Consider the following 15,054-nt stretch of genomic DNA (forward strand, 5'->3'; position numbering starts at 1 on the left):
TAGAGAAAGGTTTTTTTTTTCCTGTTGTGATTCAGATGTCTAACCAATGTTGTTATTTATGGTGGAGGCAACCAGACGTGAAGGCATATGGTCACTCGTCTGTCCCTCAGAGGGTGGCAGGGCCCTTCGTTGGAATCCAACTAAAGATTTGGATTGGCCTCTCCACGTCTGTGCTCTGAAAAGAATTGCTGCTCCCAAAGGGGTCGATCCATATCAGCTTTATCTTGGGTTCTCAGAAGTCCCTAAACTTGAGGCATCTATGGCGGACTCCAAGTGCCTTGACACTGCCGTTGATCTGTCCATTCTGAAAATGGACTATGTGGAACTGATGTGCTGGGCCATCAGACTGAGATGAAGAGCTCCTAATTGCTGCCATGACCAGAGCTTTCGAGTGGCCATTTCAACAGTGTATGCCGGAGCACCCAGCCTAGGGAGGACCTTCTGTGGGTTTTTAATAAATGTTGGTTTAATTGAAATTTTTAAAGCACGGGGTAGCATCTATTTTAAGAAGTTTGAAAGTCTAACAGGACGTCTGCATTGATTTAATATCTGTTAAAATTCAGAGGAGGATACTGTTTGGGGAGAAGGAGGAGAAAGAAAGAAAAAATTCATTCCTCTGTAGTCCCCAGACTGAGTTAAATCACTGTGGTAGGAGAGGAAATGTTCCAGGTGATCTAGCCCTGAGAGAGCGCTGAGCCTCTCAAATATTCCCTGGTATGTTTGCCTGAGGCAAAACTGGAGTGGGAGCCTACCGAAAGGGGTCCGATTTTCAGTTACTATTAGCACCTCCATGTAAAGACTCAAAGCAATGGCTTTTAAACTCAAATGTGCATAAAAATCCGCAGAAGTTTTTAAAATGCAAATCTTGGGATTTCATCTGCCCGCACTTGCCCAATTCTGTGTACATAGGATAGCACCAGGATTTTGTATTTTTAACAGGCAAAACGGGTGATTCTGATGCAAATAGTCCAGGATCCACACTTTGGGAAAGATAATAAACTCATATCGCAAAGCAGAGAATATATGGAATGTAGACTCTCTACTTAATGGCACCTTTACAGCTCATCAAAATTCACCTTGGGCTTCCTTTCCGTGATCTCACCTTAATGAACTGAGCCACTCATCTCTTTCAAGGTTATACATGCCATAGCAATCATGAAATGATTGTCACATCCTCTATCGGCAAGACAGGAGATGATTGTTTCTGATGTACTGCTACCATTTTTATTACTACCATGTTCTACATTCCAGGTGTATCTATTTCTAATAAGATGCCTTGCCATTTTATCCACGGTCCTCTCGTGTACCACATTTGTTTTCTCAGCTGGCTAATCACTAAGCCTTACCAAGGCCATCAGTAAGTACTGGGCAAAGACAAAACCCCTGAACTCCCAACAAAGATGTAAAACCTTGCTCAGTCCCATCAAGTATATCTATCAGTTCCATCTGTTTCTTGGAGACCCTCTAACTATAACTCCAAATCCATCCTGAAGTGATTGCTCTGCAGGCCTGTCACACTCCTTCGCATTGCCCTGTAACAATCCCCAGTTCCCAGGATGTAATGTTTTCCACTTTCTTGGTGTGGATCAGTGGTCATCCAACCGGGATGGGTACAAATATCCCCTCCAAGAGGTACATGGGCACAGATAGTTTTAGGGGAATCATTTTCCAGGTCATCAATCTGCATATGTATGTTAAAATTGATCAGCTTGTGAACACAGCTCGATACCAGTTACTTCCCACCTGCGCGTGCTTTCACAATCGTCCTTTTCCCACAACAGAAAAGAAACCTCTTACTTACGTAGGAATATGGTAGGAATATGGTATATTGCCCCAGAATGTAAATGTCTTAGGATGCCAACAAAAGGACAATTCTAAATATTAGTTTTATTTAAGGATTTTGTTCCACTCACACAATTACTTAAAAAAAAACAAAATAAAACTCAGAGCTCTCAAGGAAGAGTTCCTGAGAACAAACCAAAGAGAGTTTTGGTAAATATCCAAGGCTGCGGCACATTCTTTCATGGCAAGGCTTCTTGCTTGGTTTATCAAAATATCAAAATAACATTTCTGTGACAAATAATTATACAGGCGAAGGAGTATAAAACTAATATTTATTTTCCCAACCCTTTCTGAGTGAGTTAGAAAAGATACATCTAAGTGAAAGGGTAACATTTAATTAAAGTCAGCGATTCCAATAGCTGGGTAACCAAGCCTCTTCCAATCAGGTTTCCAATTATTTCCTTGCAACAAAATTAAAGAAGAACCTAACTCAGTTGTTGACAGGTCATTAAAAATGATGTTTAATAATAGATCATTATCTGATTTTTGATATTTAATTTAGAAGGAGAAGTGATACTGTAACAAAATTCCTTCCATTCATATCTACTTACGTATGACAAATTTTCTTAACACATTTGTGAAACCAAAAAATAAGATTAAATGATGCTGAATCCTGTCTTATTCCAGAAATAAGAATTACAAATAAGAATTATTAATTCATGGGTATATGAACTAAGAGGAGAGACATCACCTTATTAAAAGAAGTATTTCCAGAAAAAATTTACCTTTTATATTTATTATTTATCAAAATATAGGTTACTGTCCTAGAGAAGAATCTTCCAGGCTCCCAGCTGGAGGGTAAAACACTTCCTGATAGCATTCTCTGGAAGTGCAGTGAAAGAAGGAGTCTGGAGCTTTCATCATCACTTCTTACACTTGGTTTTGGACCTACTCTCCACTCCCTGTTGCTTGTGAGTCAGGAACGTCTCTGACTTTTCTCCTGGAGCTTCTGTAGAGTGTAAATCTAATTTTACTAGAATCTGGGAGAAGCAGATACCTGTTGTCTCCAATTCCTGGTCCTTTTCAAATTCTCCACCTCATATGTTCCCTGTATCGGTTCACTGAATCTATCCTCCTCTGCCTGGTTTTTAGCATCTTTGTTCTTGTTGCTCACGACTTTGATACTGTGACTCAGTTCTGGCTCAGGATATGTTTGCCTTGTCCCTACACAACCTGCTCTCTCCGCTGGGTGTCCTTTTGAATGCTAAAAACCACACCCTGCCCAGAAGGCACCTCTCTTCCCCTGCTCCAGATGTCTGCCAAAACTCTCCCCTTCCCAGTCTTCCCTCACTAGATGCCTCCGTTCTGCCCTAAACACAGCTCTTAAATGCACTTGCCCTTCCTCTTCTGTGTTTGCACACACTCTTTCCTCTGCTCATGCCCTATCCAACTCATTCCGTGAGACTTGGCTCAGGTATCATCGCCTTTGGGAAGCCTTCCCTGCCCTCCTATTCAGGACTAGGTGCCCCTCAATCCCTCCAATAGCACCCAGGCCCTTCCCTGTCACAGCAGGTATGGTTCTCTGTTGTGATGGCCTGTTCATTTCAGTCTTCTCCAGCATGCTGCTCTAGTAGAGAACAGGACTGAGTTAGTCATTTTTGTATATCTGGCACATAGCAGGTTCTCAAAAATTGTAAAATAAAGCAATGAATGTGTGGTTACAGTAACTAAAATGGAAACCCATCAGACACAGAATGAGATGGTTCCTGAGTTTTATTTATTCTCATATCCCCTGTATGTATATAGCACAGTGTATGGCACATAGTAGTTATACAAAGCAAATACTTGTTTTATTGCATCACAATTATAAAAACAGAAAAAGGAAATACAGTTAAGCCAGTTAGGAGAAATCCATAAAGTTTGGTGCTAGGTTATTCAATTTTCAAGCCCCTCAAAGTCATTTTCATGCAGTCAGGGATCTGTGACCACTTTTTTACTCTTTCAGAAATCTCCCACACCTTAGGAAAGAGCTTAAACACTCCTTAAATCTGCCTTCACAACTGATTCAGTGGAAAGAACATAGGAAGTTTATGGAAAAATAAAGCAGTAAAGCTTTTCCCTTGTCTTTTATTGACTCCCATTCATTTTTTTTTTTTTTTTCCCCTTAACCACCAAAGACGAACTTGCAGGATCGATAGATTTAAGACCCAAAGAACTCATAAACTCAGATGTAAGAAATATTTTTTCTTGAATTCATTTTTTATTTTGAGTCTGCATACTGCAGGAATAACAAAAACAGCCTCAGGAAAACTGGGGCCTCCCCCAACACATACCATTTCCTCCAAGGTGTATATAAATTCCGGGGAAACTTGCATAGTACCACGAAGTCATCTGTCTATGCTGACATCTGCTGAGATGTCCTATAACTGCCTGGAACTCAGGCATCAAGCCACCCTGTTTGCTACCAACCTGTCATTTGTTGCCTTAATCTGGCCCCCTCCTTGCTAACGCCTCATACACAGGCAAATCATTCTGCTGCTACCGCAGTATGCTGGACCCTGGGGACCTCTGGAGGTAACTTAGACCCATTTATATGGAGCAGAGGATCTAAACTGGCAGCCCATAACCTTCTCAAACCTGCATGCATGTTCTTGACATTATTGTATCCGTTATCTCCCACTGCCTAACAAACCACCCCAAAACTTAATAGCATAAAACACCCCATTCTGTTTGCTTACAATTCTATGAGTCAGCAATTTGGACTGGGCTTTGCTGGTGGTTCTCCTGCTGCTCTCACCTGGGATCATTCATATGTCTGTCATTATCCAGCAGACGCATTGCCTCATTCACACGTCTGGCAGTTAGTGCTGGACAAATGCCCTAACCTCTCTCTTTGTGTGGTTTCTCATTCTCAAGGGGACTAACCCAGCTTTTAGGCATGGTAATCTCAAGTAGTAAGAAATGGACAAATCCCAAGGCACAAGCACTTTTCAAGCCCCTGCTTGTGTTCTGTTTGCTCTTAACCAATGTAAGATTCAAGGAAGCAAGAAAAAGACTACATCTTCTACTGGGAACACCAGCAACAACAACATTACAAAAGAGCAAGCATACAAGGATGGGAGAAAATTGTGGACATTGTTGCAATCTACCACAATGGTTTTATCTATTCCTTCATTCCTTTGTTCTAGTTGCCAATGTTTAAAAATTAGAGCTTCATATAGAAGTCTTATCTTGAAATGCCACCTAGCCTATGTTTCCTGCCTGGTCTGTTGCATTTAAGTTTGTGATCATAAAGCCTAGTTTACAAGATTGTTTTTGTGAAATTAAATGAGATAATGTCTGTGGAAAAATCTGGCACAAACAGGCACTCGATATATGGTTTCTTTCTTCCTGAATACAATTAGCCAAGAAGTGGATGTCTGACCATGGCTAAGGAGAAGAGCCACGATGAAGGGCAAGGGAGTCAGAGAAAAGGTGGCTGGAAAGTAATCTCAATCTGTTTTTAGAAGGGTAAAGGTTTTAGAAAACAGGATTCTTAAAGAATTTATAAAAACACTACATGTATTTAAGAAATGAAGAGGAACAGTAGTAAACACCTCAGTTTGCTTTAAGTGAAGTGCTTCAGGCTCCAGAGAGTTCCCCCAGCTCATCCCTTGGAGGCACCTCCGGATGCCGTCTAGCCCCTGTCCCTGTTTCAAGCAGTTGTGTGTAAACACCCGTGTCCAAGCACAGTTCATTCTGTCACGCTCTGCAGAGAGTGAATACCCTGCCCTCTTCCTTCCAGGCCTGACTCCGGACTGAGTGGGGAAGCCTCTGCCACACACAACAGTTCCTTTCCTGGAGAGCTTTACATTCTCTGTCTTTAGTAAGAAGTCTCCTTCTTTTCACTGGAACACGTAACTGGCTAATCTTTACCTCAGATGAAGAGAAGATAGGCCTCTGCAAACTCTTCCAAAACCAGCCGGGTTTAACAAAAACCAAAGGCAATTGTGTAAGCAGTTTGAAAATAAGCATGCTGGACTTTCTCCCTAGTTATCAGTTGGCCAATTCTTGTTGCTAGTTTGAGCTGCCTGCTAACCAGTGAGCACAGTGAAGTGGTGGGAATAACATCCAGAGAGTGGGTTGAAGGAGCAGCAGAGGCATTTTGGCTTCATACCCTCTCTGAGCCTGCGTTTCCTGAAGTCATCACGCCTGCAGCAGAGGGAAAATGGCCGAGTTGAAGGTAAGAGACTCTCTGCCAAGTTTGCTGTGGCTTCTTCAGCCAGAACCTATGGAAGCTTCCGAGAATTCCAGAGTGTCAGAGTCAGAAAGGACTTAGCGAGGTCCCGTTCCAAACCCCTGTGTTCAGAGACTTTGCCATGGTGTCCACAGGCATGGCTGAGGCTTGGGCTGGGGGTTGAGGGAGAGGCGATAAAGAAAAGAGATGAAGCCTTCATTGTCTATCTCTTGCCTTTGTTCATTTGAAATATTGTCTTGGGAACCTGTAGACATCATAAGGGCTCCCCTCCACCATGGTCAGACACATTTCTCACTGTCTGCTTCCCAGCCCAACGCCCTGACATCTTCCCATTGCTGCAGCTTCCTGGACTGCCTCCAGCCGACCAATTAGATTTGCTTCATCTATTCAGTTATTTTGAGGACCCACAATCGGCCCTTGGCCAGTAGAAGCCCTAGCACTTCCTCTAGGAAATAATTCCTTTTTATTATTTAATGTGCATTTGAAAAGTATGTGTGGGTTATGTGCTATTAATGAATTAACTCATATTGTAATCCTCAAAATAAATCTGGGATATAGGCACACTTGTTTCTATTTAACCAATAAGGGAAGGAAAGTTAGGAGAGATTAAGTGGTTTGCCCAAGGTCTCTGCTTATAGGTGATGGAGACCGGATCAGAACCTGGTTTGTCTGAATCCAGATCCCAGGCTCCAAAAGGAGCCTTAGAGGCATCTAATGAACTGAATGCCTTAAGTCCAGGTAAAGGGATTTTTTTCCCCAGTGTCTAAAACCATACCCAGCACCAGGGCTCAACACATGCATGTGGAACTGAATAGAACTGCCCAGAACTTTGACTCAAGCCAGGTGGGCCATACTGCAGACTTCTTTTAGGAGACAGAGTTTAAGCGCTTCCCTAATGCCCTTCAACTGATGCTGAGTTTGAAGAACCAAACATTTCCCTAGTTGATAGGGATCCTGAAAACACTCCACACTGAGGTAAATGAGCTTATCTTCGTGCCTGACCAAGAGTTGGAAAGGCTGCAAAAGAACTCTCATTCTTTCATTCAGCAAATATGATACGTTAGTAGTGATGCCACAGATTAATATCGGAAAGGAACTCAGTCTAGACTAGGTAAGGTCAAGAGAAGCTTCTTGAAGGAGGCTGTTCCTGAGCTGAGTCTTAAGGGAGAAGTAGAAATTGGCCAAGTGAAAAGAGGTGGGGGCCAGAGGAAACAGTGAGTGCAAAGGTACGGCACATGCAGACAGCCCAGAATGTTCTGGGAGCCAAGAGAGTTGCAGCTAAATCTGAGCTGCTACAGGGACAGCCAAGTTGAGATATCCAGGACACGGTGGGATGTATGGATCTGGATCTCAGGGGAGTGGGTAGGGTGGGGAGAATAGATAAGGCAGGGCATCATATCAATGGTGGTGTCTGAAGTCTTAGAAGAAGGAGAGTGCATAAAAATTGTTCCCTGATGAAAATCCTATGGGGAAGTTCAGCAGGGGTTGGAAACATCCTTACCATTTATAAATAAATTATATCTAAAATCCTATCCTGCTGAAATTTTTAGCAACTTAAAATGCACAGCACTGGCAGACCAATGTAAATTGCATGCTGGTCTTTGTTCTCAATTTCAAAGGCTTTCTTCCCTGCCTGCTGTCTAATCTCCACAAGCAAAGGTTAGCTCTAGAGATCAGGAATCCAAATACGGAGAGCCAGATTGCATCATTCTAATCAATAAACATTATATAAGTCAAAAAATATACTTCTCAGCTTTTATTTCTTCATTTTAATGGCTATATCAACACAAAGCCTCAAATGAAATCATTTTACATAAAAGCAGCACAACTGGGGGAAGAAAATTCAAAAGATAAAATAATAAAATTAAATTTCAAATAGATCACCCCATGTTCTTATGTTGCTACACTTCTACAAATCTTGATTCCTCATTTCTAAAATGAAGAGCTGTTTAATATCCAGACTTTGCCCACCCCCACCCCACCAAATATTTTGATTCACTAGGTCTGGGTCTGTGTTTAACAAATTTCTGGGGGTGATTCTATTAGCCAGAGATAGGACCCACTAATACTGTCATTTTATTCGTTTCCTGTTTCTGCTGTAACAAATGACCACAAATTTAGTGGCTTAAAACAACACATACTCTCTTACAGTTCTCAGTCCCTGACGGAGACCCCTTCTCCATCTTGGAAATTCACCGCTCCAGCCTCCGCTCCCCTCATGGCACTGCCTTTTCCTCTCCTGTAGTCAGATCTCCATCTCCCTCTCCCTCCCTCTACCAAGACACTTGTGATTACGTCTAGGGTGCACCCAAATAATCCAGGGTAACTCATCTCAAGGTTCTTCCTTCACCCACATCTGCAAAGTCTCTTTGAGTATATAAAGTAACCCTCACATGACCCAGGGATTCTGACATAGATATCTTTGAGGGTCCTGATTCAGCCTACCACAATAACCTGCAAGTTCCCAACAAACCTCTGTTCTCTGTTCCCAACACCGTTCATTAGAAATACTGGACTCTTTCCACAGGAACAAGGTAGCTCTAACTGCATCTCCACCCTGACTTCTCTCTCTTTCCTTTACACCCAGTGAAAGGCAGTGAGGTGTACCATCTGCTCATCCCATCAGGGTGTTACCCAGAATCAGAGTCGGGAGAGAGCACCTCATAAGCCTACTAGGACACACAGAGCATATCCCGGGGACCAGATGAGGATTTAGAAAGCGGTATACTAGGCGGCTGTCAGACCATCGATGGCACTGAGGTTACATGGAGCCCTGTGATTCTCCTTTCATTTAGAAAAGATTCAGATCGTTCTCTTGGGAAAAAAGTGAAATCAGGGGCTCCTGGGTGGCTCAGTCAGTTAAGCATCTGCCTTCGGCTCAGGTCAAGATCCCAGGGTCCTGGGATTGAGCCCCACATCAGGCTCCCTGCTCAGCAGAGAGCCTGCTTCTCCCTCTCCCTCTGCCGCTCTGCCTACTTGTGCCCTCTCTATCTGTCTGTCAAATAAATAAATAAAATCTTTAAAAAAAAAAGTGAAATCATATTTTTATGTTGGATCCAGTTATTCAGAAACCTGGACTGAAGGAAACATACAAACTCACTTGCTTAATGTTAGATTTTCTTTTCTTCTTGCGTAAGGTGTATTTGTACATAGTCACTGAACCAGCTGGAGTTGAACGCTTGGGTTTTCACAGCTGAAACAAGCAGAGTCCAGATTCTGCCCTTGATCTCAGCGCTTTGGGAAAGCAGCTGCAGAATACTGCTTCCTCAAGGCTGATGCCGTCGGCAGTAAGGGACATGACATTTGAAAGCTCTAATAAACTCATCTGTAATTCTCTCCGAGGATTAGGAAAACCGACTGACTGGAGAGTGAGTCAGCATTTTCCGCCTCCTCTTCAGCCAATGCACCACAGCTAAGATGCAGAAACCAGCTCAGAACTCACACCTCTCTCGGAGCTGGGTGGCTCCCTTCCAAACTACCAGCTGTTCTTTCTCCTTTCTTTTCTATGTTTTAAAGCAGTCAGAAGCAAATGCTTCAGAACTACATATACTAAGTGTCTTTTCCCTTGGTCCAAAAATATATATAACCCTGGACTCTGTTCTGAGACTAGCAGTTAGGAAGAATGGGGAAGGTTAATAAGTAAACCCACCCATGCGTGGAGAGGATTCGGCGGGATTCCTCAGCACTCAAACCTCCCTGCCTCTCTTGCGGAGAGAAACAATGAGGCAGTTGAACAGAGCAAAGGCGCTGTAATGCTCAGTGGCTTCAGTCACAGACTGGTCTAAAACTCCATTCCACAGAATTGAAGATAATTTGGGGTCATTACCATTTCTCAGCAGCTCAAATTCAATCCCGCTGACCGTGAGCATGAGGTCCATTCTGAGAGAAGAAAACTGAATTCAGTGGAGAGCCCGAATGCGGCACGCTCGGCCATTTCCCAAAGAAATCAGCCCAAACCGCATGTTACTGCTGTTAACCTAACCGTGTATAATATAACTTATTGTTTTTCGGGCTGACAGATTTTCAAATATACAAAAAAAAAAAAAAAAAAAAAAATGTGTCTGGAGGCAAAAGGAATAATTTCACTTCCATGGCTTTCTAGGTCATAACTTTTCACATTTGATATTCCTTCCAAGTATAGCAGTTACCAGCTTGATCATTGCTTACACATCCAGGCATATTGCATTTAGCTCACCCTTCTCCATGCTGCTGAGAACTCTGGAGGGCTTACCCTCCACCCACTTACACCCTTCTTATATCTCTTAAAGACATGTGCTCAGATGGTGGCATTTCACTCACTGAGCAAGGTTGTACTTTCATTATCCTAGGCTAAAATTAAGTAGGTTTATTAGGAACAACTCTGGGAAGAAAATGGCCTTTTTTTTTATATTTAAGTTAGAGAAAAGTGGGTTCTAACCCCACTTTTAGCAGCATACATACACTCAGAATAGGCTCTAAGTGAAAGGCTAAGTCGAACAATAGGTATCTCTTGCGTACCTTCTGGTAAACCAAGCACAGAGCACATTCAGGTAAACAAGACTGCTCTAGTCACAGGTTCCATGGGGCTTATCAACTAGCAGAGACGCCAGATGGTGAACAAGAATTCACAGCTGTGTTAAGTGTCATAAGAGTAAATTCAGGGGCTCCCATACTTTGCTTTGTTGAGAAAGTCCCTAACTTTTTTTCCCTCCGAGTATAGAGTAAAAAAGCTGGCCATCAAGTAGATGCCATTGTACCATTGTGGACAGACTCTGGTCTGGCACTTCTGCTGAAAGCCTCTCATATCTTCAAACTTCATTTTCATGTATCCACAAAAATAGAAACATATACACAAGTGTTCCATAGGTGAACCAGATAATAAAGGTTTGCTGTAGATTGGATCCACATGCCTCTTTATGGCTGCTTATTTCAGAGTATGAAGGGGAATGGAGCTCCACACTCAGGGAGGATGCCATCCAGGCCCAGCAAGATCCCACGATCTGGAGTTGAGGGGATGCCCGAGTTATCTCCCTTTTCCAGAACTCTCTGGTGGAAAAAAGAATTAAAGAACCTGTTCTTGGAGTGGGATCATTAAGAACAAGCCCATAAATCAACTAAGCACGGCTAAGGGTGGAGAGTCTATGCAATACCCATCAGTCTTCTCCCAATTAATTGGTAGTCTTTAAAATTCACACAGAGCATATTTCCTTTCCTGAATGGCCCACATGCTGAGACAAAGCAAACATAGTATATATGGAACATCATACACAAACACATGTCCATATAGAAATTCTTACTTTCATTAGACTATCAATGTGGTGAAATGTTCTTTTAACCTTGTTAATGATAGTCTTTGTGTCTTTGTCATATGCAGTACATTCCTGGATTTGGGAACGAATGTGCCTCAGAAGACCCTCGCTGCCCAGGTGCCCTGCCAGAAGGACAGGTATGAATGAATAGAATATAAGCTCAGAGAGCTCTGAATTGTAGGAATGAATAACCAGCCCTCAGGCCAAAGTGCCTCTACCCAACATTGTTCCTGGCAATTGTCTAGGAGTTTCACAAATCTTTAAGACAATTAGGATACAGAAAAATGACAATACAAAGGTTAAAGTGGGATGGTATTTACCTATGGGAAAGCACCCAATCTGAAATAGTAAGACTAACTATAGGACTTTCAGGAGGATCCCCTAGGCTCAAGGTTAAGAGGACTTCCTTGTAGTCCCCTTGAACAGCCTAAGATATGACAGGGATAAGAAAATAACCAGTCCTAAAAATGTATCCACAAAGATATTTATACTAGCATTGGTTACAACAGCAAAAATATGGCAAGCAAAATTTTTTTTCAAAAATTTTGAAGAATCTTTTATGGCATGAAAAAATGCTCAAGATATAGTGTTTCCTCTAAAAAAAAAAATCGTGATCATTATAGGACTACACACATCATCCATCCCTGGATCCCCATTTTGAAGGATAAGAATGGAAGGAAATATACCAGTATGTCAACATTGGTTTATTTCTGGTGAGATAATGGGTTATATTTTATAAATGTTCTACATTATGCATGTATTGCTTTTCTAATCCGGGGAAAGTCACCTAAACAGTTGCTACAAAAAGTATGTATGGGTAGGGGATGGTCATGTGCACTGCCCCTGAGCATCCCCATCCAGGACAGAATTCCCCCACTGAATTGCTTGTTGGGAAGGTTGGGATGGTTTTCGGATTGAAGTGATGTTGTTTATTGCCTCCTTTGTTTTAGAACAATCCTCAAGTCTGCCCTTACAATCTGTATGCTGAGCAGCTCTCAGGATCGGCGTTCACTTGTCCACGAAGCACAAATAAGAGAAGGTACTGGATTAGGTTAATTCTGACCTGTAGACTGTAGGATTTATGACTAGTACTTAGTGCTGGCTCCTACACTGGGTCATAGCCTTCCACAGCTGCCCAAGATTCTGCTTTTCACAGGCTGTGCTCTGGGTGATATCAGAGGATGGGCCTCGTCTCCAGTTAGGATCAAGTGACTGGTAGAAGAAAGTGAGAGAGCGGCTGCACAACGTCCAGAAAACACACATGTCCAGCTCCATTTACAAATTCTCACTTGTATTCAGAAGGAAATGTCCCCAATAAACTGCCCTTCCCTTAAGGGTTGTCCAGTTGAGTTTTCAATTTTGGTTTACTTGTTTTTTTAAAAATAATGATTAACTCAGAATTACAGATGATTCACTATCTCTTATTTAGAAGATAGAAGTATTATGAAGTATTATGTTCTTGGATATTGGATAACTAAGCTTGGGCAGTTGAAAGGTCATGTATTATGGCCCCTTGTGGCTTGAATTAATAAGGTTTTACTCTTTGGAATTTGCCTTTGCTGGAAACCACGCACATGCATTAGCACAATGTGTCATGTTCCATGTTTGCTCTAATCCCACAAGCCAGGTCAGTGAACTCACTCCCTTGATTGACTCCCATGGGGCAGCTTGAACGCAATAGATGTGTGGTTTGGGGAGGCAGTATGTGCTGTGGCTTAATCGAGTAGCATCAAATTATAGGAATATCAGGCTAGGGCCTCTGTGAAAGGGGCTGCTTCTAATATTGGAAATCTGGGAGGAGGGCAGTTGGTTTGGTACTGCTTAGTGGGAGGGACTGGGTTTACCTCCACAGACTCCTCCTGAGAAGCAAATGAAATAGCGCAAATGAAAAGCAAATGAAAAGCAAATGTATAACAGCGCAATGGACCACACAAATGACAGGTTGTTCTCTTCGGTGGTTAATTATGCCCACTCTGGAGTAAAGTCCTGAGTTGAATCCTGCCTCCTTCTCTTTTCAGCTGTGTGAACTTGGGCAAGTCTCTACCCTCTCAGAGCCTCTGGTTCCTCATTTGTAAAAGAGATAATGATAGTACCTATTTCATAGTTGTGGTGAGGATTAAAGGAAAGAATGCCCATAAAGTACTTAGCACATTGCCTGGCACACGCTGAGTGCTCGATGAACATTAATTTGTCCAATCATCATTACTTTCACCACAGCAGAGTTTCTCCTTCCAGTACAGGGTATGCCTAGGAGGCTGCCAGAGAGCTGAGCGTGAGCTATGGCAAGCGCTGTGCTACCATGTCCATATCAATAGTGCTTCTCTCTTGATAGCTTTGTGCATGGAGGGAAGAGAGAGTTTCTCATACTTGCCAAAATCGGGGGTTAATTCTATTGCTATTTAATCACCTCTCTTTGCTATCCCAAACAGTCAAGGTAAGGTAAGCACACTGACAATTCCTGTCCATTCTAATTTATGGCAACCTAACCTCCTTGACTATGTTCTTGACTTTATGGCCCATTCGTTAATGGGACACCTGGACTCCAGATTCTGCTGCCTACCCCCATTATTCAGCGATATCTTCAGCCAGCAGGAGCTTAGCTCTGTTCCAGGAGGCTGAAAAGGAGCTGCTGGCATTTCATTAAGAAGTTGGCACGAATCCTTGAATCAGAATTAAATCTCTGACCAGGGCAATGTAGTGCTGCCTGGGGAGTTTTATAAACAGCTAAAAAATAAGGGACACTAGGCATAGCTCACCCATCTGTTTAGAACTCTCCAAAGGTATCCACAATAATTTTGTGAAAATGTTCAAAATCCCAAGGGGAAAGAAAGAACCGGCTCCATCCATAGGTGAGCAAGCCTGGGATTCTTAGAGTGAGTCACTCCTCCTTTAAACCACAGAGTGGAGGGCTCTCACAAAACTAACAGAGATTATACCTGCTAAGTGTTAATTTTTATCAGATTAGTTAGCTGATCCCTTAGGTACTGAGAGGGGAAAAGCAAGACAGAGAATGTGGAAAATTTGGACCATCATAAAAATCCAGATGATTAGAGTTAGACAGACAATTCAACTCATATCTAGTAAGTGAGCACTTAACTGTGTGTGAGACATTCTAGATACATAAGCTGAATCCTTGCAATAATCCTAGGAGATAAGGATGAGAAACAGGGTCAGGGAATTTTTGTAACTTGCCCAGGATCACACAGTTGCTTCTAAGATACACATGTGTGCCCTTAACTCCAGACACTACTGGAAGCTGCAGAGGCTTAGTTTATTCATAGCCTGGAGCCCAAGGTCTGAGATCATAGCATTTAGAAGTAGAGGAATCAAATGGACACTGGACAAATCTAGCCCTTTTATCTCCCAAGTGGTTCAGTGTGGGGCCAGGCAGACTCCACCCTTTGAAGTAGACTGACCTAGGGCTTCAGGGGCCACAGCCTGTTCAAGCAGGTCTGGTCTTCCATTGTCAGAGGTAGTGCTCCTTGTCATTCTGTACCCTGCCAGAGTGATAGCCTCTGAAAGGACATGGGTCCCACTTAGCGAGTTTCAGAGTCCCTCTCAACTTCCAGACAGTTCTCCTGGTGTCATTCAGGACTTCTGCATTAGAGTCTTCTTCTCTTCCTGAAGCCTGAGGTCTGGGTCCTGGCAGGGAGATCTTTGTCTCAGGCCTTGACATATGCAGATAATAAAACTTGAAAACGAAGGAAGGAAGGAAGGAAGGAAGGAAGGAAGGAAGGAAGGAAGGAA

General features: G+C 42.6%; 1 protein-coding gene across 1 annotated transcript in view; it reads left to right on the forward strand.

Moving 5' to 3' along the window:
- Positions 1-3,693: 3,693 nt before the first annotated feature.
- Positions 3,694-15,054, forward strand: part of HGD (homogentisate 1,2-dioxygenase) — a 44,414-nt gene continuing 33,053 nt past the window's right edge. The window contains exons 1-3 of the mRNA XM_035000072.1: positions 3,694-6,004; positions 11,373-11,444; positions 12,258-12,346. Of these exons, the coding sequence (XP_034855963.1) occupies positions 5,990-6,004; positions 11,373-11,444; positions 12,258-12,346 (176 nt within the window). The 5' untranslated portion in view covers positions 3,694-5,989. The remainder of the gene's footprint in view (positions 6,005-11,372; positions 11,445-12,257; positions 12,347-15,054) is intronic.

This window comes from Mirounga leonina, unplaced genomic scaffold (assembly GCF_011800145.1).
Source record: "Mirounga leonina isolate KUSES-001 unplaced genomic scaffold, KU_Mleo_1.0 Mir_115, whole genome shotgun sequence".
NCBI lineage: Eukaryota > Metazoa > Chordata > Mammalia > Carnivora > Phocidae > Mirounga > Mirounga leonina.